The sequence below is a fragment of the Lacerta agilis genome, chromosome 2 (assembly GCF_009819535.1).
Source record: "Lacerta agilis isolate rLacAgi1 chromosome 2, rLacAgi1.pri, whole genome shotgun sequence".
NCBI classification, from domain to species: Eukaryota; Metazoa; Chordata; class Lepidosauria; order Squamata; family Lacertidae; genus Lacerta; species Lacerta agilis.
The window spans coordinates 3,341,372-3,366,535 of record NC_046313.1 but is presented as its reverse complement, the minus strand read 5'-3'; the positions used below and the strand labels follow the sequence as shown (position 1 = coordinate 3,366,535).

The following is a 25,164-nucleotide window of genomic DNA, read 5'->3' as shown; positions in this document are numbered from 1 at the left end:
CACAAAGAATTTGAGGCGACTTCATGCTAGCGGCCAGCTAACTCCTGGCCTTGGCAGAACCTGTCTTTTGGCCCAATACCTTGGCAAGAATTCTTGTCTGGCACTTTCTGGAAGCCGGTGCGGCAGGTGCAGTACACAGAGGTGGGGGTCTGGACACATTTGGCTTCTTCGCCACACATGGTCACGTTGGCCTTGCAGCCAATTGGCATCTTGAGATCTGCAGGCAGGAGATGGGAGCAGACAATCTTGCATCAGTAGGCACAAATGGCAAGAGGCAAGAGAACAGCAGGAGGCAGATTGGGAGCATGTTTGTGATTGGCCAAGCCACATACATCCTCATTATAAGCTGGTCATACTGGGCTTATAATGCTCCCCCTCTCCACTTCACCCCCCCCCCCAAACAAAACACCAGCTCCTCTTCTTGCCCAAAGGTGTGCATGGAGCTTCAGCAATTCATCCCCTCACCCGGCAAGCAACTATCCTCATCAGACCCGTCTCCACAGTCATCAAAGAAGTTGCAGCGAAGCTCAGAACTGATGCATTTCCCGCTCTTGCAGAGGAATTCGTTCTTTTCATGGCTGCAGCTCCTGGGCCTGGTGGTTGGCAAGTCTATGAGGTTGCAGAGATGACAGTGAGAAGCAAAGAGAGTGTGCTGTGAAGACAAAGTTATCATCTGCCTATTCTTTTCATTCCCCTTCCTGCCCAAAAGAGCAGGATACTGAATCTTAGAGATGTGACTGGGCCATTCAAGTCAGAAAGACGGCACAGAGCAGCCCTGCCTACAGAGAACCATGCCTGTTGCACCTCAGCATGAGTCATTGCTCTGGGCATGCTTAAAATGATGAACCACACAGAGACATTCCAGAAATGAGAGTAATTCATACTCTTTCATAATATGAAAGCAAACCATTATTTTAATTCAGAGAAGCATTCGCACAGGGATGGGGAACAAGTGCCTCTCTACATGCTGTTGGACTACAACTCCCATCATCTCCATGCAACCATGGGCTGTTCTAGCTGGGGCTGATGGGAGTTGGGAGTCCAAGAACACCAGGAGGGAAATAAGTACTTTAATCCCTGCTGTTACAGCCCCGGTTTGGCACTAGTATGGGTGACACAGGACTGGAAAGTTGCCCGGGGAGGGTGGGGGAAGCAAGGAAGGCACTCACCACAGAATTGCTCATCAGTGCCATCACCGCAGTTGTCGATTCCATCACACTGGCGGCCAATCCAGAGACACACACGGTCATTCTTGCAGCGGAACGGTCTGTTGGGGGGACACTGGAATTTCACTGCACCAGTAAACAGAAACAAATGGTCAGAGTGAATGTGGGAGCCAGAGGGACATGGAAATATATGGGTGGCTGACAATGCAGGCCTTGCCTCTCTGCCTCCCCCTGCCTCCATCCTGCATCACTCTCCTCCATTCCTGGGCTGTGATTGCAGCTTTGGAAAAAACAAGCAGGGATCTGGTTACATGGTAAGACATGAAGCTGCTGTCTTGGGATCCAGGCTACTGTCCCACCTAGGCTATTATTTATTATTTTTATTTATTAAATTTGTATACCACCCTTCATCTGTAGATCTCAGGATGGTTCACAACACAAAAATATATAAAAAACACAAAATACATATTAAAAAAAGAACAAAAACAAAACAATATGCCCCACCCAACACATTTTAAGGGGCATCGGATGTTAACTAGCCAAAGGCCTGATTGAAGAGGAATATTTTCACCAGGCACCTAAAAGTGTATAATGAAGGTGCCAGGCAAACTTCCCTGGGGAGAGCATTCCACTGCAAAAAGCGCCTGTTCTCATGTTGCCGCCTTCCGGACCTCTTGCGGAGGAGGTAGACAAAGAAGGGCCTCAGAGGATGAGCTCAGGTTCAACCTTTCCCAAGATCTTCAGCCTGGGGGTGGGGGACCTTCCCCATGTGATGTGGGTGCTGCCCTTCACTTTCTCAGTTCTGCAGAGCAGTATGTAGGGAAGAGTATGGGAGGGTGCACCCAGAGGGGCAGAGGCACTCACAGCATTCCTCAGGGTTCTCGTCTGAGTTGTCACCACAGTCATCTTCACCATCACACTTCCAGGCCAACGGCTTGCACAAGGTGTTGTTGCACTGGAACTCGTCCAGAGGGCAGGTCCGCACTGCAAAGTGGGGAAACAAGCCCGGGCACATCAGCTACAAAACCTCCTCCTACAGAACACTGAATCCCTGGAGGACAGGGAGGGAGAAACTGCGCAGGTGTGACCTTGAGAGCCCCACTCGAGCTGCGAGTACATTTCAGAGGTCTTAAATCTTGAGCAGTGAGGAGTTCCACAACCAGTTCCTTGCACATACCACCTGATCGGGGCAGGGGCTGGTGCCGGCACCTGGCATCTTTGGCAGCTGGCAGGGGAAGCCTTGGAAATCTGGTATGGCCCAGCATTCCAAACACCTGGATCAAGTCACTCTTTTAACATCCCATAGTCCCCTCAACTAGTGTCACTCCGCACCAGGGCCCAATGACTGACAGAGGAAGTGTTGCCTAGTGCCCTCTGAAGCCTGGAGGCAACCCTGCACCTGCTTGCCAAGGGTTGCATACAGGCTGGGGCAGGGGTCAGCAACCTTCGGCTCTCCAGATGTTTCGGACTACAATTCCCATCATCCCTGACCACTGGTCGTGTTAGCTAGGGATCATGGGAGTTGTAGGCCAAAACATCTGGAGAGCCGAAGGTTGGCTATGCCTGGGCTGGGGGAAATGAGAGCACCTTTGTAACTCGTTACTTGGCGCTCATTACAGCACTGATGCTTCGCAGGCACACAGCGGTTGAAACCAGTGTGATATCCTCTTCTGAGGAAGAGGGAGTAAGAGGGGCATTACCTCCAGTGCTGCAGTCCTCTTCATCGCTGCCATCCATGCAGTCAGCATCAGCGTCGCAGCGCCATCGCAGTGGGATACAGTGGCCGCTCTTGCAGTGGAACTGGTCTTGATCACAGCGAGGTTTGCATTCTTTCTGTGGGGAGAAAGTAAAGGAAACAGGGTTACCAAATCCTAGGCAGGCCTTATTTGGATAAGTGTATACCTAAAACACCCAGTAACACCCCATGTTTTTCACTGTAAGAGTTCTTATACCCTCTGCCTATTTCCAGCAACGCTTCAAGCTAATTGGTGGTCAATCAGATTAATAACCACCAGCAATCAAATGAAGTTTCCCACACCTATCCTAGAGTTAACTTGCTCCCAAGTTTGCTCCTACAAGAAATGAAAGCAGGCAAATTCTGGTGTTCTCTGGTTGCTTACCACTTTGCACCTGACTTGCTCCTTACCTCATCAGAGCCATCGGCACAGTCATGGTCCCCATCGCACTTCCAGCGGCCTGCAATGCAGCGCCCGTTGGCGCAAGAGAACTCGCTTTCGGAGCAAGGCCTGGGCTCTGTAGGCAGAAAGAACGCATGAGCAGGTGAGATGGAGCATCTTCTGTTAAGTCAGGGATTAAACACTGCTGTCTATTATTCCCAGGGCATCTCTGGGAAAGCATGAGCAATCATTATTCAAACAAACCACAGTCTTTCGACTTCAATATGACAAAGAAGAGAACACAGGAGAGGCCACAAAGGACTTGGGGTGAGGGAAGAGGGGATACATGAGTGGTTTCTGGCTACATCAAACCCCCGTTCTCCACACAAGCAGCTTCCGGCAGACAGTGGCAACCATCCCAGCCACTCTGTCTCAGCTGGGAATCCCAGGAGTGGAAAATATGAGGCAGTTCTGTTTGACAGCCAAAAAGCATCCCCACCTCCCACCACCCATAGCAGCTTTGCAGATGCAGGCAGCAGGGAGAGGAGGAGGAGAACGAAACCTTATTTATGCCCTCTAGATCACAGCTTTTGCAGCTTTGCATATCTGCAATAGCGCAGTTGGTAGAGCATGAGACTCTTAATCTCAGGGTCATGGGTCTGAGCCCTACGTTGGGCAAAAAGATTCTTGTATTGCACGGGCTTTGACTAGATGACCCTTGTGGTCCCTTCCAACTCTACGATTATATGATCCTCCTCTATTTCCCCAAACATCTAAACATTTTCAATGTGTGTTGTGCTGCAAGTTACATGGTCCTTTTCTTGCTCCACTTAAGCGGCTGTCACTAGGGAAATTTGCTGTACGAAGATGACCTATGCAGAGTTTCACTTAGATGCTACAGTGGAGAGGAGACACACAGCTGACAATTTCTCCTGCAACCTTGCTTTTGGTATCTGCTTGTTTGATTGCAGCCCCTCAGAATATATTTTCAATCAATGTTATTACAAGTGTTACGAACACAGGAAACTGTCTCATTCTGAGTCAGACTATTGGTACGGTTGGGAGCTTGTACCAACCGTACCTGTTTGCACTCTATGGTTGTGGCTCTCCAGGGGTTCAGGCAGGGGACATTCCCAGGCCTGTGTAGATGCTGGGTTTTAGACCCGGGACTTTTTGCATACAGAGCATGTGCTCTAGCATTGAGCTATGGCCTTCCCTCTAATGCTGTTGCTTTTTGCTCAGGCAGGGCCGGTGTGGTAGGGCAGTGCCATGTCACCATCCTCTTGACACCATCATTGCTCCTGCTTATTGGGATGGGGCAGGGTGGCACTGAGGGTAGGGCTGCATGGGTGCACTCGTGGCAGTGTGACTGCGCAGCCCTGCCTGGTCCAAGTGGCAAGTGGTAGCAGCACTGAGAGGGCAGCACCCTGCCTGTTCCTGCCTTTGCTTTTTAGTGATTTAGACATACAAGGTACCACCCTAAGGGATGCCATAGGAAGCCCCACCCAGTTCCCATTGGTAATGGAAGGCTTGCCAAGGAGAAACTGGATGGGCACACTAACTTCACCCAACTGGAGAGGATGTTGTCCTATTCCCCAAACCCCTTTATCTATCAAAGGGAGGTATGGGAGAGAGACAGCAGAGAAATTAAAGAAGGCATTATTCTAGCCTGCTTTGACCTTCAGGGATGGCTGGGAGTCAAGCAAAGCAGCACACAGAGAAGCCCTCTCCATTCAGTTACTTGGGGGGGGGAGTGGGAAATACATGGGAAATAACATGGCAATCCCAATACCACTATGGTCCTCCCACCTCTGCCCACCCCAGCCTTTCTTTCTATCACGGTTAAGGCTTTAAAGGGGAAAGGAAAAATATTTTCGACAGAAACCTACCTCTGCAAGCCCCGATACGACAGTGTGAAAATGGAGAAAAACGTAAGATGAGGTGAAATGGCACAAACTCAAATTACACAACGTGGTAAAATAAATAAAAAAAACAAAAGAACCTGAAAGAAAGTCATGTCTAGAGTCTACAGGGGTGGGGGTGGGGGAGAAAGTGGCAAGGGAGGAGGTGTGGAAGCCACCGTGAATCTTAAAAACAAAACAAAACAACAACAACACCTGTTGCTGGAGGCCTCTTTGGCTTCTAATGAGAGTTAAAGAAGGAGCCATTTGGCCTCCCTGGGATGACTGCAACTAATTCATTCATTAAATTTATCTCTATTTAAGGCATTTATATACTGCTTCATTATTTACACTGGTAAGTGGTGCCCACAGAAAATGGGGTAAGAAGGCAACAAAAAATTATCATAAAACCAAACACTGCCTTGAAATGTTTGCTGGAACAAGGCATTCTCAGCTAGGAGGGGGCCTGTCTAACCTCAGCTGGGAGGGAGTTCCATAGGCTTTGGCCCAATACACAGAATGCATGGCTTCTAGTAGTTATGAAACATGCAACTGAGTCATGGGGGGGACAGCTAAGAGAAGCTCCGCCAAAGATCCCAGTGACTGGGCTGGAATCACATGATGGGTCAGTCAGTCATCTGAGATTCTCTCCCCCCACCATCACTTGCTGGCTCTCTTTTGGACCACCTTTTTCATGCTGTGCTGACGTGAAGCCAACCGATGGCAGTAAAGCATTGTGGAATTGATGAACTCCCTCCCATGCTTGGAGATGGCCAAAGGCTGGCCATTGTTTGATGCATCTCTCACTTTAGCTAGGATCAGAGAGGGTAAGGCAAACTTAAAACCAGCATTGCTGATGCAGGGTGAGAAGAGTTAACTATCATGCTTCAAAAAATGGGGAGGTGCCTCCTAGTTCAGCCCCAACTAAACCTTTATCCAAAAGACCTCACAAGTTGGAGGGGCTGAGAGCAGCCCAGCATTCTGAAACAGTAGAGGGCAAGCAGCAGAGAGGAAGACAATTTAGGATGGTGCAGCTAAAAGGTTATCTGGGCTTAGTCCTCCACCAATGAGTCTGCACACTCACTTCACTCCAGGTTTGGAAGCTGCACGGAAGCCAGACTTTCCCCAGCAGCTACCATAGGCTGAGATGGTTGCAACAATTTGTGCCAAAAGGTAAACAGTTGTTGGCTTGGGCAGGGCTTAGGGCACATAATCTGAAGAGCATTTTAGTGGAATTCTTGGCCTCCTCCCTCTCAATGTTATTTATACCAGAATAGAAAGTACTCTTGGGCCTGAAACCCAGCCAGTATTTTCTGAAATCTCATCAATCAAAGGGGGCAACCAATGGCCCTCCAGATTTTTTTGACTACAACTCCCATTATAACTGCCCACGACTCTGCTTGCTGGGAATGATGGGAGTTGGAGTCCAGCAGCATTTGGATGTTCTCCAATCAATGCTCTAGCTTATTCCAGCCTCAAGGCCACCTTCTGCTTCCATACATTGATGGGATGACCCTTTTCACAGAAAAGGGACACCCAGATTTAAGTGCCCTCTTCCCACAAGCAATGCTAGTTTTATTTCCTCCATCCAACAAGGACCAAGCCCACAGGGAAAGTCAGAAGACCACCTCCCTCCCCACATGCAAACATTCTGCTCTCCCAGTGTAGGGCTGAAGGGGGAACATACTACAGCTCTCCTCGTCAGAGTTGTCTCCACAGTCATTGTCATAGTCGCACTGCCAGCGACCCGGCACACAGCGGTTGTTCTTGCAGCGGAACTGATAGGGCTCACAAGTTCGCTCATCTGAAAACAAAGGAAGTGACACAGGGAAGAGAAAAGGCAGGGAATGGACGACATCAGTAAATGTAAAAAAACAAAGCCCATCGAACATTAAAAACAAAGCCCATCGAAAAATAGCTATCCTTGCTCACAAGGCATCTTCTGGATGCCTTCTTGTACATAGAGCAGCTTGAGCACAAAGACATAAATGAATGCTTTTATTACATCCCAAATTGAATATTTCCCACCCTCCTAGGGGGCATCTGTAATGCAGGTGGAAGCACTGAAAGCGCCACCAGGAACCTATTAGGACTTTGGGCCAGTAGCTCAAAACTTAACCCAGTGTCAATCAATATCCATCCATCCCTGAATGTAATCTTAAGCACATTTGTCAAAACTTCTCCAGTTACTTGCAGTAGTGTTCAGTTCTTTTCCATGTGTGGGCTCATCCACACATTCCTTCCTTCATTGATTTATTGCATTTATATCCCACCTTTTCCTCCAAGGAGCTCAAGGTGGCATACATAGTTTTCTCTACTTCCGTTTACCCCACCGCTTTCCTCCGGGAAAACCCACGGTTTAGCGCTGCATGTGGAAAGTGGCAAAGGCAAAACTGCTCAGACCCTTGCCTAGAAAGCACAGAAAACTGCTCGGACCCAGGCTTTCAAGGCACAGGTTAAGTGGAAATGTGGATGAGGCCTGAGCTGATGTATGTATTTTTATGTATGTAACAAAATCAATTCAACTTAAAAAAAGAGAAAGTGTTCCAAGGACAGTTAGATCACCTTTTTGTTGCATCATCCCTGTGCTTGCTGCAAGAAGACAGTTGCAACCAGTGTGATGCTTCACAGATATTATCGGTCTCCCAACTCCCACCAACTCCATCCTGCAAGGCTGATGGTCAGGGGTGCACTAGTCAGCCCTGCAATATCTGGAGACAGAGCTGTAGCTAGGTGATCTTGCCCCCCTGGCAGAACTGTCCAGATTGCACCCCCAGCCACGGACAAATTAGCTCTTCTTTCCGCCTCTCCTCCAACCCTGCCCCCTCCACCCATTCAATTCACCCTCTATTTAAAACCATTTCTTATGAGGCAATAATCAGTATTTATATTTATGGACATATTTTAAAGCCGATTTTGCAGGGGGGGCCCCCATCACCTGCACCCCTGGCAGGGGCCCACCTCACCACCCCTAGCTACAGCCCTGCCTGGGGGGCATCAAGTTGGTAACCCCTGTTCTACCTAAATGGATTGGCAGGGACCAATCTGGACTGCAGCATGAAGTACTTGTTTAGCCAAGCTGTGAACTTGGCTCAGAACAGTCTGGGTGCATCTTAGGCAAAAAGGCTAGTATCTCTAGGGTCCCTCTTTTGATTGACTTCCTTTTTGACAAGACAGGAGGGGGGGAAAGGGATGCAAATGGTCTGCAGGGGTTGAGGGGAGAGGTAATATCAGAGCATTCACCTTGGGACTTCCTAATTTTGACTTGCACATGTTACAAAGGTGCTGCTTCCCTTATGCAGGCTCTCTCCAAGACTCTGGCAAACGTGCAACTTCTAACTCCTTTCATGAACTATAGGAAAGGAGCAAGCCAGACTCTCTGTCTTAGTGCAGCATAGTTCGCCAGTTGACTGCACCATCAACTCACCACATTCTTCCTTGGGCTCATCTGACCCATCTCCACAATCATCCTCCCCATCACATTTCCAACGTGCTGGGATGCACCGCCCCGAATCCTTGCACCGGAACTCATCCAGCCCACATCTCATTTGTGCTGGGAGAGTGAAGAGAGAAACATTTCAAAGGTTGGAAAGGTAAAATTGTCACTGTTGCAACCATTTGTTCCAAAAATAAGGGCAGGGGAGGCACAGAAAATTACTTTTCTTATAGAAAGCTGTTTGAGACTTCACATGTAAATAACTTTGTGCCAAGTACAGAATCTGTTGTAGAACTTAGATCCCAGAAAATGACACCTTCTCTTAAATAGCAATCAAGTTATATGGCTATTGGTTTTCAAACACTTGAGTTCTAGTAAATCCTTTCTAATTTTGACTTGTTGGCGAAGGAATCACTGTGATGCCGCCGAGGATTTTGGGATGTGTTCTAGGGTGTACAGCCCATTGCTCTACATCAGCTTTTCCCAACCTGGTACCCTCCATATGCTATGGACTACAAGTCCTATCATCCTTTACTCTTGCCACGTTGGCTGGGGCTGATAGAAGTTGGGGCCCAACAGCATCTGGAGAACATTGTGTTGGTTATGGATCCAATCTGGAGCAAATCCTTGCCCTAGGATGCTATTTGCACAAGGCTCTAACATCAAATAAGCAACTGGAAAGCTTATTTGCTGATTTCATAACAGCACTTCCATCTTTGGCACACCTGGCTGGCTAAACTGAGGGCACCAAATCCATCATCTTCTCAAAAGCAGAGAGGCAGAGCCAGTGTGGTGTAGTGGTTAAGAGTGGTAGACTCGTAATCTGGGGAACCGGGCTCGTGTCTCCGCTCCTCCACATACAGCTGCTGGGTGACCTTGGGCTAGTCACACTTCTTTGAAGTCTCTCAGCCCCACTCACCTCACAGAGTGTTTGTTGTGGGGGAGGAAGGGAAAGGAGAATGATAGCTGCTTTGAGACTCCTTTGGGTAGTGAAAAGCAGGATATCAAATCCAAACTCTTCTTCTTCTTCTAGCCAGAAACTACAGGCTACCCTACTCCCTGCCATCCCATTCCTAGGCCAAAAAGCCTTTGGCAAGCTCCCCATATGCACAGTAGCTCCTTACTGCAGTTAGCGGGTTCATCAGATCCATCCACACAGTCATTGTCGCGGTCACACACCCACACCCGCGGAATGCAGCGCTTGGTGATGGTACACTGGAACTGGTTTGGGGCGCAGGTCACTTCCGCTGCAACAGAAACAGGAGTCAAGAGGGAGCTCTAGGGCTGAATGCAGGTAGGAGTCTTCCTACACCAAAGGCTGACTCGTGTAGAATCATGGAATTGTAGAATCGCAGAGTTGGAAGGGACCCCAAGGGTCATCTGGTCCAACCCCCTGAAATGCAGGAATCTCAACAAGTGGTCCCCCACCCAATCTGAAACCATGCTGCAAATGTGCTAGCAGCTTTACTGCTGTACCACTAGGATGATGGTACACCTTTACAATAATCAGGATACTACATATACTGTAATATTGCTATTCAAAGTGCAGAAACTAGCACTAGGTATGTAATTCCACCCCCACAAAATCCCACTTTTCTTCTTTTCTTGAAATTGAGTTTTGAAATTACAGAAGTCAGAGAAAGGACGGAGCAGGCTTTCCAGGAATCAGGGCTTTAGTGTCCTGCATAACTCTTTGTCCCTCACCATGACCAACTGAGCAAACTGAATTATGGAGGACAAGTACATGACCATTATTGCAGGCTGTAAAATTCAGCTCAGGGAAAATCTGGTTACCCTTTTATTGAATCACATAAATTTTTAACACAAAATATATAAAAATTTCCAAAGGTCTGGAATCCAGTAGATAAATGCTTATTGTACTGATCATACAATGACATCTGTTCTTCTGGCAGCCCAATGAAGTAGGAATGAGGAACCTGAAGTTCAGCAACATGTGGAGAGCCACAACTCCAGTTGTTGAGGACTACAGGCTCCCAATCCCTACTGCAGTGGCTCATCAGCTGCAATCAGTATGCAATATTCCTCCATTCCATGTGAGCCAGAATCCAGAAGCGTAGCGCAAATTCCTAATTTCTTAAGCTTCCCAGGTTCCTCACCCCTGAACTAGAGAGAGTGCAGAGGGCAAAGTGATGCCCCTCATCCTGCTCCAAGCAGGACCCTGTTCCAAACATGACTTACGACAGTCCTTCTCGTCCTCTCCATCCCCGCAGTTGTCCTGCCCATTGCAGCGAAAGATGCCAGGGATACAGCGATTGGTGTTGGTACATTTGAACTGGCTGGGCAGGCAGACATGCACCTCTGTCAGGAAGAAAGCAGAAAGTGAAAGTACTTTTTAAAGGAGCGAGGACCAGACTTCTTAGCCTTAAGACACCAGTTTTTGTCTGGAAGTCTCGTGAGATTTACACCAGAGTTGCAGGAGGTTTTGGAAGAAATGCCTCTCCCATGATTCCTTTGGCTTTGTGCCTCGACACTGTTTTGTAGAGCATCAGGACAACGAAGAAAAAAGGAGGAGAGAAGGGAAAACCTCCCTTTGATCATTTCTCTATCCATGAGTGGCACTGCTTCTCCTGCCATCTTTACTTCTTGAAAGGACAGAGAAGGTGGGTTTTTAGGGGTGGGGAGGGGCCTTGGCTAGGAAGCACTTTTGGCTTTTGAAGGATTGAGATGGCTGGTAGGGATTGGGGGTCATTATTTCAGAGCCCTCTGGTTTGCTTAGAGAAATAGAGAAATAGATATCTGATCATTTCAAAGTCCAAGAAGAGCTTGGGAAGGTTTGCCCATGTCTAGTGTTTTATGGTTCTGAATTCTTAGCTTTTCTTAACAGGCACCATGTATTTTAATTGCTTTGTCTCAAATTCTGGAGGTTGCCCTTGAGTTGACTATTGAGCCTCTTCTATGGAAAGGAAGGAGACAACTAAATAAGACAGGCGAGGAGGCGAAAGAGGAGGGTGAAATGGTGGGTGGAGACTTTCCCAGGACACAGCTGCTGTTGGTAGGAAGCAGGGCTCTGCATTCTTGGCATTCTCGCACAGCAAAGACTTTTGTGAGAAGGCTTGCCTTGCCTTTAAAAGCTTGGCAGGTGGGTGTGCCATTGGGACAACTCTGTTGCTTCCATGCAGTTTTGACCTCCTTGCATTGACCTCCCCACCCAGTGGTGGACCTTGCCCCCCCTCAAATTTAAGCAGTGCCCTGTGGGACCCCAAAATCCAGTGCTCTCCCTGCCTCTCCCCTTGCAGTCTACTTCATAGTTATGAAGCCCCCTGCACCACCCCCGAGGCTCCTCACCCAGTGAGACTGAACTGGTTGCGCTCCCAGTATCAGGGCAAGGCAGAGGCAGATTTAGGGGAGTACAACCAGTTGAGTCGCACTGGGTGAGGAGCCTTGGTGGCAGCACAGGGGGACTCCTGATTCTAGTCCAGCTCACCCGTCCTGTCACCCAGCCTAAGTGTTGCAGCTGAAGTGACCCAGCACCTGTTGTTGAGCCTTTACTTCTACTCTGGCTCAATAAAGATCCTTGCTATCACCTAACAGCCTCCATTACCATGGTGTAAACACAAGCCAGGGCAATAACTTTACCATTTGCTTTGGTCTGGGCAACTCACCGCAGTTGTGCTCATCTGAGCTGTCTTGGCAGTCGTTGTCCCCATCACAAATGAAGGCTGGGTTGGTGCAGATTCCTGTTGAGCACTGGAATTGTCCTGGGCGACACTTGAATTCAGCTGTTGGGAGAAGGGAACATGGGATTATGATGATACCTTGGGAGAAGGACCCAGAGACTCGGTGGCAGAGTACAGACTTTGCATGCAAAAGGTGCCAGCTCTGATCCCTGGTGTCTCCAGGCAAAAGGATGAGGTAGGAGGAGGCCTGGGCGGAGATTTTAGGGAGCTTTTGAAGTCATGAGACATCCAATGGCATTTCAGGCAAACTGTCCCTAAAGGAAGTTTCCAAGTACCGAGACAAACATGGAAGGATGGAAGCTGCTGTGGATGTCTCAACCCCACCTCAAAGTGATGTGGCAGGCTGCTGGAAGAAGAGTGGGGGCCATGGAAGACTCAGCATGGAAGGGGCCTGAAACACAGCCCAGTGGACCCAAGCACGCCTGCAGCCTTTTCTACACTCCTTCAAGGGATTAGATAAGTAGACCCCAGAAAACACCAGCTAGGCAATGGAGCCCCCTCAGGGTTACCAAAGAAGCCCCCAGGGTCAAAATGCAAGACAGAGGGTTGCATCCAACTTAGTTCTGCTCTAAGCAAGTCCAATGAAATCAATGGACCTAAGTTAGCCATGTTCCTTGTTTCAATGCATCTACTTTGAACATTTTTATTATTTGTATTTATTTCCTCCAGATCCCTCCTTTTCCTCATGGAACTCAATGTGGGATACATGGTTGCCCTTCCCCAATCTCAATTAATCCCCAATTAACCCTGCAAGGTAGGTTGGTCTGAGAGGCAGTGAGTGGCCCAAGTGGGGATTTGAACCCTGGTCCCACAGGTTCTTAGACCAAGACTCAAACCACTACACCACACTGGCCAACACTGGCTTCAAACCACAAATTTATCCCTTGCAATGCTGTAAACCTGTTTTGTGGCCATCTTCCCTGCATGTCCCAATGTTCTGCCAGGACTATATTCAATCAGTCCTTGTGATTTTTGTTTTGTAAAAACCAACGTTTTCTCCAACCCTTGGGACTTCCTCCAAACTGTTCACTCACGGCAGTTATCTGGCTCATCAGAACGGTCCCCACAATCATCCTCTGTGTCGCATTTCCACCAGAAAGGGATGCACTTGTCGTTCTTGCAGACAAACTGTTGGTTAAGAAGAAAAAGTCATGAAGCTGAGGCAAGACATCAGCAGTGGGGAGAAGAGCACCCCCTGTAGCCTCTCCCTGTTCCATCAGAGCAAACCCCAGCCCGTCACATCTTCCATGCCACAGCTGTGAAACTGATCCAGGTGAGTGACAGCAGTAGAGCCGTCCTCATTTTCCAACCACCCCTCAAATATACTTTGGCTTACACAGGTCTCTCCAAAAAATAAACATGTAACCTCAGTGTTTGGAGAACTGAGTGAGGCTGGTTTAAAAAAGAGCATCTCGCCTTACTCTGGATCAGATGGATTTAATAGCAAGCACCAGCCACAAGACCCAATTTGATGCTGCCCAACACAGGGAGCGGAGCCTTCGCCCTTCAGAAGGCTTTGATCTGGCCAGCAGAAGCTGCTGCAGGATGGTGATAGTCCTTTGACAAAGCAACCATATGGTGATGGGGGAGGGCACACCCCAATGTTTGTGTGCTGCTCCAATTACCTGGCTGGCTGTGCAGTTGGAGATGCAGGTCTTGCCATCGGCACCCAGGTAGAAGTTGGTAGGGCAGGCACATTTGAAGCCACCTCCTGGAGACAGCAGGCACAGGTTGCTGCAACCACTGTTATTGACTTTGCAGGGATGGTCCGGAACTGGACAGGTAAAAGAAAAGAGGTGCAGGTTACAGCAATAGAAGTTACTCATGCTCTGCTGTCAAGTGTGGAAGTGGATGGAGGACCTCTTTCTTGTGCACGTATCCTAAGTAAGTACCATAACCAGCTCTCCACTTGAGGAAGGAGAAGGCACCCGCTGCAGACCAAATCAGTTACTGCAGGGGGTCAAGACTCAATAACACAGCCATCTCTCTGCCACACCCTGCCCTCCAGCTGAGGAGCTAGTCAGGTATAAGCGGCATGCCTAGGCCCTCTCTCTCCTAGTCTCAACAAGCTGAGTGTTGGGTTTGCCAGGGGTAGGCTCATTAAGGACTGGAGTTCTCTTTCAACAAGGCATCATGTAGTGTTGGTGGAGGGTTGCAAAGATCCATAACAGCATTTTGCTAGCAAATGTAACAGAGAAAGCTACCCCAGTAGCCCACTTTCTCCTTGGTGTCAGGGCTTTGAACCTGTGCCCGAACTGAAGGGGAGTACAGAGTAACTTTCCAGATCTCCAAAGAAGTCACCTGAACAGCCTGCCCTCTTAAAAAACTTATCTGGTCAGACTTGCTCTCAGGACAGAGCAATACAAAAAGCTCTGCCTGTGGCTTTTATTGCCACTAATTTGCCTCACTTACCCCATTTGGTCCTGGGCCTGGCACTCTGCTCTGAATGCATCTGTGCTGCGCCCCAATGTGTGGTAACTGAACTCTGCTCCCTGCAAACAGTGACTTTCACATCCTGGATGGAGCATGGCACTCACCATCTGGCTGCCTGTAGGAGTGGAAGATGTGGATGTCCATGGGCCTGTGCAGGGTGCTGATCAACACCGATTTGTTGGTGCCTGTGGTCTTGTGGGCCCGGTTGATGGATTTGGTCTCCCAGTCCGTCCAATAAATGTAATCCTCAAAAAGCGTCAGGGCAAAGATGTGGGGGATATCCTGGCTTAGGACTAGCAAAGAAGAAGAAGAAGAAGAAGAAGATTTTTTTTTTTAAAAAAAAGCAACAATCCAACAACATTTCAGGTTTTACACTCAATCAGTCAACCTAGGACTTCCCCTCCCTCCATGGTTTCCCCAAAGTTTTGATTCATGCTGTATATTATAGTTACTCCATGTCTTCACTTCTATAGGGAAAAAACACCCCTCCACCATCCTTTCTACTGCTGCTCTCAGTCAAATTCTTGACTGAGAAGAAAGAGACTCTCACTGGGTGGCAAGGACGCAGAATTCAAGTGGAAATCTGGAGTCCAGAAGACTACTAGCCAAGGGTGTGCCTGGCTCTAGACCAGGGATGGGGAAACTGTGGCTTTCCAGATGTTGTCTGACTCCAACTCCCATCAGCTCCAGTGAGCATGGTCAAAGGAACAGTGATAATGGGATCTCTAGCCCAGCAACATTTGGAGGGACACATGCTCCCCATGCCAGTTCTAGGTGAAGGCCATGGCACATTCAGTGTTAAGCATAGCAAACATGCAGTGTTTTTGTGGATAGGACTGGACTGAACTGACTCCTCCATTCATGGAAAGTAAAAGTTTAGGGAGTTGGATTTCAGCCATCTCTGTGGGGATCTCAAGAGTAGGGGCACAAACTCATGGTCACTTGTTGCTCCAAAGTTCATGGGAAATGAAGGCTGGTAGCCAGCAACTATGAAAGGTTGGGAGGAACGCTACCTCACCTTTAACATCTGCCTCCCCCTCCCATCCTCCTGAAATGTGAAAGAGGGGAGGTAGGTTTTCCTCCCTCTTTCACCAAGGCTTCCCAAATAAATTGGAGATGAACTTTCAAGATTTCATCCCAGCCACAGCTGGGAGCACCGCCCATGTCTTCCTCCAAGGATGCACATCTGTTGCAGGGATCTCTCATTCAGCCATTGCTCTATTTTGTATCTGGTGAGATATGGTGGTAGAAGTTCTTCCTTCAGATAGCACATTCATTGATAATTGTGTTTAAGAGCATGGAACCCTTGGTTCCAGTGGCGTAGCATGGAGCACCACAGGTGCAATTGCTCTGGGTGCAAAATTGTTAGGGGTGCTGCCTCAATACAACTGTGCACTTCTGTCACTGGGGTCTGTGGAAAAGGGCTCCTCTATGTGAACTAGGAAGTGGCCTCTCCAGACGACAACTCTTCTTATCTCTGCGGCTGCAATCTCCTGGGTGACGCAGGCGCCGTAAGGCAGTTGAATGTGCATGAGTACTCTGTCCGCTTCCCTCCCTCCCACCCCACTTCTGCATGGACTTGGGTGCTGACAACTCATGCTATGCCACTGCTTGGTTCCACTTATTAATGTGTCAAAATTGCAAGCCAAAATGATGGAGGGGAGTTGGGGATGTATATGTAAAAATGTAATTCTGATAGGTCAATAAGCAGTAAAGCACTCAACCACATTACTTAAAAAGACCAGTAACTTCTTTTGAAGGAGCAATTGTTCCAGAGATTTTAATCTTAAACCTATTATAGGTGGATCTGTGTAACAGATAATGCAGCAGAGCTTCCACCTCTCTCACACAACACATTCAGTGTGTGAAAATTAAATGGATTTTTTTTTTCCAATAATCACACCATCCAGGACTGCCTTGGACATGGTTAATGTGCTCCTCGATGAGGATTTAGAAAGATCTGATAAATACACATCCTTGGTGGTGCAATACTTAAAAATAAAAACAGACAAAAGGGTGTCATTATCCTGAGCAAGTCAAATGATATTGGAGCAGCTCCATGACCATATAATACCACAGAGCTGCTCTAAGATCATTTAACTTGGTCAGGTCAGTCTGGATAAAAACAGCTTTCTGTCTATTTTTAAACCACATCTTGCCTATGTCTGGCCTAACACCCAATAAGCAATACAAGAGAGTATCCAAACTTCACAATTAAACACTCACATAGCTTTTACACTGACTTCTGTGGGGAGTGGGGGTGGGGGAAGAGAAAGAGGAAACAGTGACAGGTGCTGAGAGAATCGTCTACAGCTCAGAAGGACTCATCCCTTAAAGATAATGTTCTAAAACATTCCACACCCTCCAAATGAGGACGGTATAAAGAATGACAGCAAGCACACAGGAAACCAAAAACAGCAAATAAGAAGTAACTGGCAGGTCGCAGGAGGGATTAAAAGGGAACAGAACAATATATAGGTAATTTATATACTGTTGCCAGAGGGCTAAAAGTTAGGAGTGGAACTACACCTCCCAAGGGGCTCCAAGCCTGTTTCGTTTTGCTACTTCAGGGGCTGAAGGAAGGAAGCATTTGTAAGGCAGAATTGGTGAGCAGAAACAGGGTACTTAAATTTTCTTGTGCTTGCCAATGCTCTCCCAATAACACCCCATCCCAACAACTTTAAATAACACTCTCCCCACCCATCAGTCTCCAAAACCAGAAGCTAAGATTAGCCAGAGAAGAAGAGCCAGCTCAGATACCTATGTGACCTCTTGGCCATGGCAAGGTTAGAATTAGGGCCTTCTCAGATCATCCCTTTAGCAACTACACTGGAACTGTACAAGGGCTCAGGAGGAATGCCTTAGTTGCATTCCCCAAACCTTGTCACTCAATTAACATTCTCCTCCCATAGGAAGCTGTCTTGTACCAAATCAGAGCACTGTCTTAGTATTGTCTATAGCAGAGCTGGCCAACATGGTGCCCCCCAGCTATCACTGGACTCCAACTCCCAGCAGCCCTGGGCAATATAGCCTTTGATTACGGATGATGGGAGTTGATGGTTCAACAGCATCTGGAAGGGACCATCCTGGCTCCCTCGGGTCTATAGTATAGGCTCTATCCTGACGGCAGGCGCTCTAAATGGTTCCCTTCAAGGCTCTTTCCTAGCCTTACCTGGAGATGCCAGGGATTGAATCTGCGATCATTTGAATGCAAAGCTATGTACTCTGCAACTGAGCTACTGCCTCTAGGTACCAAACTCATGAAAGTTATGGCCACTCGGCTCAACCAATGTGCATATGAACATAAGCTTCATAGTTCCTGCAGCTCTCTTACCTATGTGCCGGTTAGAGCCATCCAGGCTCGCAAATTCAATGTAGTCTTCCCGGGCATCAGCCCAGTAGATGCGGCTGTTAACGTAGTCCAGGGTGAGGCCGTTGGGCCAGGTGATCTTTGAGTCCACAATGACACTCCGGTTTGTGCCATCCATGCCTATCTTGCCAATCAGGGAATGGTCACCCCAGTCTGTCCAGTACAAGTACCTAGGAAAGAGCGAAAGGGAGTGAGTAACACAAATAGCAAAAACACAGCAGCTGTGGTCACTCCCCACATTCATTCATTCATTCAGCCCACTAGTAACAGGAGCTCTCCGAGTTACTTACAAAGCAAATTAAAAATCACTACAACGAGGCAAAGACCCTGTTTCCATGTAACAATAAACCATAGCTAAAAATAAACAACAGTTTAATGCGAGTGAGTAGTACGTTCAGTGCTGAAATTGTGCTTACCCTCCTCCTCCCTTTCTGGAGTCAGGAGGAGAGAAACCAGAGGCAACTAGTCCTCATGGTTTGTTTCTCTACAAACAAACCATGTGATTGGTTCAGAAAGAAACAAACTACAAATGCTGGTTCACACATAATGCTAAGCCAGCCTCTGGTTTGTTTCCTCTCATTTTTGAAAAGGGAACAGCAGTCTGGGTGCAATTTCAGCAGTGTACAGAGCAGGCTAATCATTCATGTTAATTGAAAATTGCTGAGGATCTTGGTGGACTACTTAATGATTCTTCTGCTTACCATCGTAGCAACTGTAATGTTGCTCTGCAAGATGCTGAATTATTTTCAATTGCATTTTTATTGCTTCTTTCACCTCTCATCCTGTATATTGTATTTCATATTGTATTTCAATATACTTCTCATATATTGTATTTCATATATTGTAATTCCATAGAATTCAACTTGGAATACAATGAAGTACAATGTAAGAAATAAAAGAAGCAATAAAAAGTCAATTTAAAAATTGATGTATTTAATGTGATGGATGTGCTGACTCCAATCTTGAACCACAGGCATGTTGTGGACTGCCTGAATGAAGCTTGTGGATGACTGGTGGTCCACAGACTATCGTTTGGGAACCTCTGCATTAAACCATAGTTTATCTTTAACTCCAAGCTTCCTGCCACTTCTGATTTCTTCAGTGGCTAAATGTCTCTTTTTAAAAGGATGGGATTTCAGAAGAATTGGAAAGCACAATGCAATAATTTGTTCCTTGGGAGTTCATGGACAAAGAGTGTTCATGAGAGTAACAGATAGAGCTTAAGCGTTTCCTAAACTGCTTAAAACCTGGGCACTGCCCCAGACACCACCCAACTTACCCATGCTGCACGTCCACCACCAGCGCCCGCGGTTCCCGTAGCCCTGTGTTCACCAGCACAGTCCGGTAGGCCCCGTTCAGCTTTGATACTTCAATGGTGTCCCTTCCCTTGTCACACCAGTACAGGTTTCCACCCACCCAGTCCACAGCCAGGCCGTCAGGGTTGCTCAGCCCAGTTCGGTGCAGAACCTGGAAGTGCACAGGACCAAAGAACAGTGTGAAAGAAGGAACACACCAAAGGAAGTTCTGGTCAAAGGAATGCCTTCCCTGCTTGTGGACAGGCTGCTTTTAGACAAACTGGTTTGCTTTGGGTGGGTAGGGAGGGAGGGAGGGAGGGGGAAAGGTTAAGCACAAGAAAGCCCTGCATAGGTCTGTGATGTGGTGCGGTGAAGACTGCTTGAGTGCACGGGAGCCGATCCTGAGCCTACAGTGAGGGAAACACAGAAACCTGCCTCTACTGAGTCAGACCACTGGTCCACCCAGCCATGTATTTTCTACACTGATGGGCAGTGGCTTTCCAGGGTTTCAGACAGGGAACAATCCTAGCTCTACCTGGAGACATCATGGAAAGCAGGTGCTCTGCCATGGAGGGCTTTCTAAGTTTGTGTTCGAGCATTTTTTGTCCTGGTGCTTGCCTTGGGAAAACCCACATTTTACCACTGAATCTGAGCAAATGGCAACTGGGTTTTCCATGGATTGCTGTTTGCTCTGATTCAGCAGTTTTCCTGGGGAAAAGTGTGGGGACAAACAAACCAACAAACCGCTCAAAGCTGAACCTGGCAAGCCCAGACCTGTGCCTAGAAAGCGTGGAGCAAAGTGCGGGTGAGCCCTGAGTTACAGTCCTTCCATAACCCTAAGTCAGGGCAGATACAGTCAAAATAATAATAATAAATTAAATTTATATACTGCTCTTCATCTGAGGATGACTGGGTCGTTTACAATATAAAAACACAAAAATACACATCATAATAACAACCAGCCAACAACCCCCCCCCCCCCAGTTTAAAAGGCCGTATATGTAATTAGCCAAAGGCCTGGGAGAAGAGGAATGTTTTTGCCTGGCTCCTAAAGATATGCAACGAAGGTGCCAGGCAAGCCTCCCCGGGGAGAGCATCCCACCAGCAGGGAGCCACTGCAGAAAATGCTTGTTTTCATGTTGCCCCCCTCTGAACCTCTATTGGAGGGGCCCCAGATGATGATCACAAATGACACTGGTCTCACCTGTACGTTGCTGCCATTGATGTGCATGCGACGGATCATGCTCCCCTGTGTTGTGACGTCTGTCCAGTAGATCATTTGCTCCCGGTAGTCAAAGTCCAAAGCCACAGCGTTATTCAGCCCCTAAGCCCCCCGAGAGAGGAGACAGGCATTAGCTCTTGTGTCACAGGAACAACAGCACTGTGGCTAAGAGGGCTGAGTCCTTAGTTCGAGTCTCACCTCTATCATGAACTCACTAGGTTGCTTTAGGGTAAGCTGCTTTCTCTGTCAATTTGGCATGTAATAATCCTTGTTGTAAGGATTACAACTAGATAATGCCTGTGAAGCTCTTTGACTCATGAAAAGTGCTATAACAATCATAATAAATTATGATGACGCTATGTAGTCAAAATCAGGCGCAGTGGCTTTTCCCCACCACCCAAAATGACAAATGAAGACACAGTTCACTCTTATACCTCCCCCCACTGGCTTCCTTTTAGGGTGCAGGAACATCAGAAGGCTCAGCATTATCCACATTGACTTGGGCTTCCAATAGAAGTCTCTCCCAGCCCTCCCTGAAGAAGCTGGGGATTGAATCTGAGACCTTCTGCACGTAAAGGATATGTTCTGCTACTGAGTTAGAAAGCCCCTGGCAAAAGGTACATTTTTAAATGAGACCCTCCTCTGGGCATGCACTTTGATTAGGAGGAGGCAAGCTGAGAGAAATACTGTGTACAAAGATGAAACAACCAGCACCCTCTGAGAGCAGGTAACTCTGCTGCATCTCTGCACTGGGAAGTGAACCAGTTCTATGTGAGACAGCAATCAGCCCCCACCAGAAGGAGGCACAGCCAGAGCAGGGACTCATGCAGGGATGCAGCCGGCAGTGTGCTCTGTGGGTAGATGCCTTGAGCTTACAGGTGCTTTTCATTAGATAGCAACTTCTTTCCTGTGGCAGTTGTCTCATGGCACAACAGTGCTTGAGAGTGCCATGGGAAAGCTAAGCTGTCCACAGGCATAAGCTGCTCTCGAGCAAGTGGCTATTTCTAAATGAGGGGCTCCACAATGGAAACAATCATGAAGTTGCTTTTCACAGGTATGGCACTCTGCCATGAAATCGCCTTTCCCCACCCAGGCTTTTCCATACACCTGGGAGAGTGCCGGACAAAGCCACCACCATAAATGTCCAACCACCTACTGGAACACTCTTTCTTAAATGGGTCACACGGATATATCAGATGGAAGGGGGCTGGGAAAGAAACATGGCCAGCAGGCACAAGGCAGGTAATTGGGAGCAGAACAGAAGTGGCAATCAGCACAGTAGTCGTGTGTCCAAAAAAAAAAAAGTCTGCTTGGATATTTCCTAAGCCACAATACAAGAAAATACTTCCCCCCAAAATCTGTTCATACAGAACTTGCTCCTCCTACAAAGCTCATTACCTGTTTCAGCAGTGTGTAGTTGGATCCATCCAGGCTAAGCTTCCTTAGGTAGTACCGATTAGCAAAGATCAGGAAGGCTTCCTCATCTGAGAAAGAAAGGGAGGGAGGGATTAGTGACAAAGCAGGGCACACCATCCTCTAAGGTACGGCTGTAATAAGGGCCATTTCACACAAATACACACACCACTGACTGACTTTTAAACCTGCTGCTTCTCAACTCAAGTAGGGTGGTCAGGTGCAAAAGAAGGCAAGGGGCTCCTGCACTGTTATTTGTTGTGTAGAGGAAAACAACAGCTTTGACTTCCATCTTCTACATAACTAAAAGTGCAGGAGCTCCCTGTCCTCTTTTGCACCTGCCACCCTATACTCAGGGCTGGCCCACCCGTGATGCAAGGTGAGGCAACTACCTCAGGCAGGAGGCAGGATCCACAGAGGCAGCAGATCCCAATGCAGATCTTTATTCCCTTGCTTGTTCCTGATGTAGATCTTCACTCACCCCTTCTTCCCCGGCAGGGAGAGGGAGCCATTTTGTGTTTTGCCCCAGGTGCTAAAATGTCTTAGGCCAGCCCTGCCCATACTCAGTACTCAGATTAATCCCACCAAACCCCAAAGCAGAGATGGATGACATTTTTTTGCCGCTGAGGGCCAAATGTGGCCATGGGCAGGTGGTTGCAGGCCAGACTTACTGGTGGGTGGGGCCAGGGCTGGTACCCCCCCTTGCCCCCCCACTCATTCACCCATACCCTCACATTCACACTCACTCAAACTTCTACATAGACAACACCCTCCGCAAAGCACACACATGTAACCTCCCTCTCTCTCACACACACACATGCGCACACACTGCTACCTCACCACCAACGTGCTCTTGAAGCAGCCAAGATCACTGTTCCCATACTATTAACAATTGCTTCAGAACTTTGATGCATGTGTGACAGACATGGGGTGGATAGAGAGAGAGGGAGGGACAGACGGAATTGGGGATAAAACCTCCATGCTTGAGCAACCCTGATGCAGCCAGGATCAGTGTGCTCCAGTTGGTAACAGTACTATGGGGTCAGTAGTCTTTTACTGGAACCTCTGAAGAGCGGATGATCTACGTCAGTGTTTTTCAACCTTTTTTGGGCAAAGGCACACTTGTTTCATGAAAAAAATCACGAGGCACACCACCATTAGAAAATGTTAAAAAATTAAACTCTGTGCCTATATTGACTATATATAAAGTAATTCTCTTGAATTTTTCAATTTTTCCCACGGCACACCAGGCAACATCTCGTGGCACACTAGTGTGCTGCGGAACAGTGGTTGAAAAACACTGATCTACGTAATCACCTGTGCTCCAGCAATGCAGATGCACCCACTAACAGCAGCACAAGGACAGTGATCTTTTGTGCATCAGTATCACCAGGGAGGGGATGCTTTCCCTTCCCTTCTCAGCTGCCCCTCAGCAATCCCAATGCAGCCAATACAACCATCCCCATGTTACCTAGCACAGGGGATATGTGGTCAGGGCTCCTGGGATGCACACAGAGAGGCAAAGACTCCCGTATGGTCCATCTGGCCTGTGCTGCAAAGTTTTCACTTGCCCTAACAAATGACAGGACCCTCCTGCCTTCTGCTGATCTCTAAGGACATTCACAGCACTGAGGATCAGCTTCACCTGTGACAGCTTTGCAGCTCGTTTGGTCATCTGGCTTCAGTAGGTAGCCATCTGCACACAAGCACTTGAAGCTACCGTGCGTGTTGATGCATATCTGGCTGCAGGGGTAGGTGGTTGTGCACTCGTCAATGTCAATGCAAGTCTTTCCATCATCCTTCAGCCGGAACCCAGGGCGACATCTGCACTGCAGGGGGCAGCAGAAAGTCATGACAGGTTTATAGGCAGTGACACTCGCCTCTATTCAACATGGGTTAAGAGGCATGCCTCCACCCATTCGCACAGACATGGGAACTGTGTTCTGAAGCCATGTACTCAGGGTGGACAAAATATAGTGCCCTGCCCTCTTTTTATTATACACATTTTGAGATAAAACCAAGGGAATGTCAGATTTATTTACTTATTTGAAGTTTATAGAAAATGCAACTTAGCCACGACTCCCTTTTTCCCTCTCCTGCCTTCCTCTTTGGGCAGATGCAACTGGCATGGCAGCAAAGTTTTTTGTTCAGCTGCCAAAAAATGAACCTGGGACCTTCTACACATCAAGTGAAGGGCTGTTCCCAAGTGAACTAAGCCCTACCTCTCCGGCAAAAAATGCATAGTAACAAACCAAACAGTTGAGAATTTGCTGCTCTTTAATAGCACCCCCCGTAAAACCTGCCGCCTCGCCCCACCTGGTGGGAGGGCTGTCCCAGACACAGCATCACCTTGTAGCCTCACCAGCTTAAGAAGGGAAACTGCCACAACAATGGTGATTGATGGCAAAGCTGCACTCAGTGACTCTCCAGGAAGAGCACACCAAGACAGCCTTTGGCTCAACTAAGTACGACCACCAGCGGAGGAGAATGAACTACTGGGCCCAACCTTGTAGCCTATCTTGAGGTCTTCACATTCCTGGGAGCAGCCACTTAGCTTCTTGTTGAGACACTCATTGATAAAGCAGTTCAGTTCATCAGAACCATCGCCACAGTCGTTCTGGTTGTCACAGAGCAGATCATTGGAGATGCACTGCCCATTACGGCACAGGAAAAAGGTGTCATTGCACTTGCTCTCTGGAATGAGACAGGGAAGACTTAGAAAGGAGATGCCAGGGGTGGTCTCAAAGCAGTGAGATTCTCTCTTTCTTTCCACACCCACCCTTCCCAATGGACCCCCCGCCCCAGTCATGTTTCTCTCCACACAACCTAAAAGCTACCCCAACACATGTGGCTGGTCTACTCCCTACCACAGCTGTACTCCCACTTTGTGTACTGCTTTTCAACAGACACACTCAATGGGCTTCACACAGGAAAGCATGAGAAAACACACACACACACAGCATGTAATATTCACATGCACAAATACAACTCAGAACAGTTTCATAATATTCAAGATAAAATAACAGCAATATCAAAATATTACAATTAAGAATTCAAGTGTAGACTGCAACACATCTCATGACAATGGAAGGTGTGTGGAGGCTGGAATTAAA

General features: G+C 47.9%; 1 protein-coding gene across 5 annotated transcripts in view; it reads right to left on the bottom strand.

Annotated features, from left to right (window-relative positions):
* The window catches only part of LRP1 (LDL receptor related protein 1), a 314,902-nt gene that overhangs the window by 21,103 nt on the left and 268,635 nt on the right, over positions 1–25,164 (bottom strand). For all 5 annotated transcript variants that reach the window (XM_033137230.1, XM_033137222.1, XM_033137247.1 and 2 more), the window contains 20 exons: positions 24,558–24,745; positions 23,697–23,880; positions 22,037–22,122; positions 20,621–20,740; positions 19,401–19,588; positions 18,086–18,291; positions 14,856–15,044; positions 13,944–14,092; positions 13,353–13,446; positions 12,244–12,360; positions 10,820–10,939; positions 9,745–9,867; positions 8,612–8,737; positions 6,872–6,988; positions 3,313–3,419; positions 2,867–2,999; positions 2,031–2,150; positions 1,170–1,292; positions 466–609; positions 80–217 (listed from right to left, as the gene is read on the bottom strand). In XM_033137230.1, the coding sequence (XP_032993121.1) occupies positions 80–217; positions 466–609; positions 1,170–1,292; positions 2,031–2,150; positions 2,867–2,999; positions 3,313–3,419; positions 6,872–6,988; positions 8,612–8,737; positions 9,745–9,867; positions 10,820–10,939; positions 12,244–12,360; positions 13,353–13,446; positions 13,944–14,092; positions 14,856–15,044; positions 18,086–18,291; positions 19,401–19,588; positions 20,621–20,740; positions 22,037–22,122; positions 23,697–23,880; positions 24,558–24,745 (2,772 nt within the window). The remainder of the gene's footprint in view (positions 1–79; positions 218–465; positions 610–1,169; positions 1,293–2,030; positions 2,151–2,866; positions 3,000–3,312; positions 3,420–6,871; positions 6,989–8,611; positions 8,738–9,744; positions 9,868–10,819; positions 10,940–12,243; positions 12,361–13,352; positions 13,447–13,943; positions 14,093–14,855; positions 15,045–18,085; positions 18,292–19,400; positions 19,589–20,620; positions 20,741–22,036; positions 22,123–23,696; positions 23,881–24,557; positions 24,746–25,164) is intronic.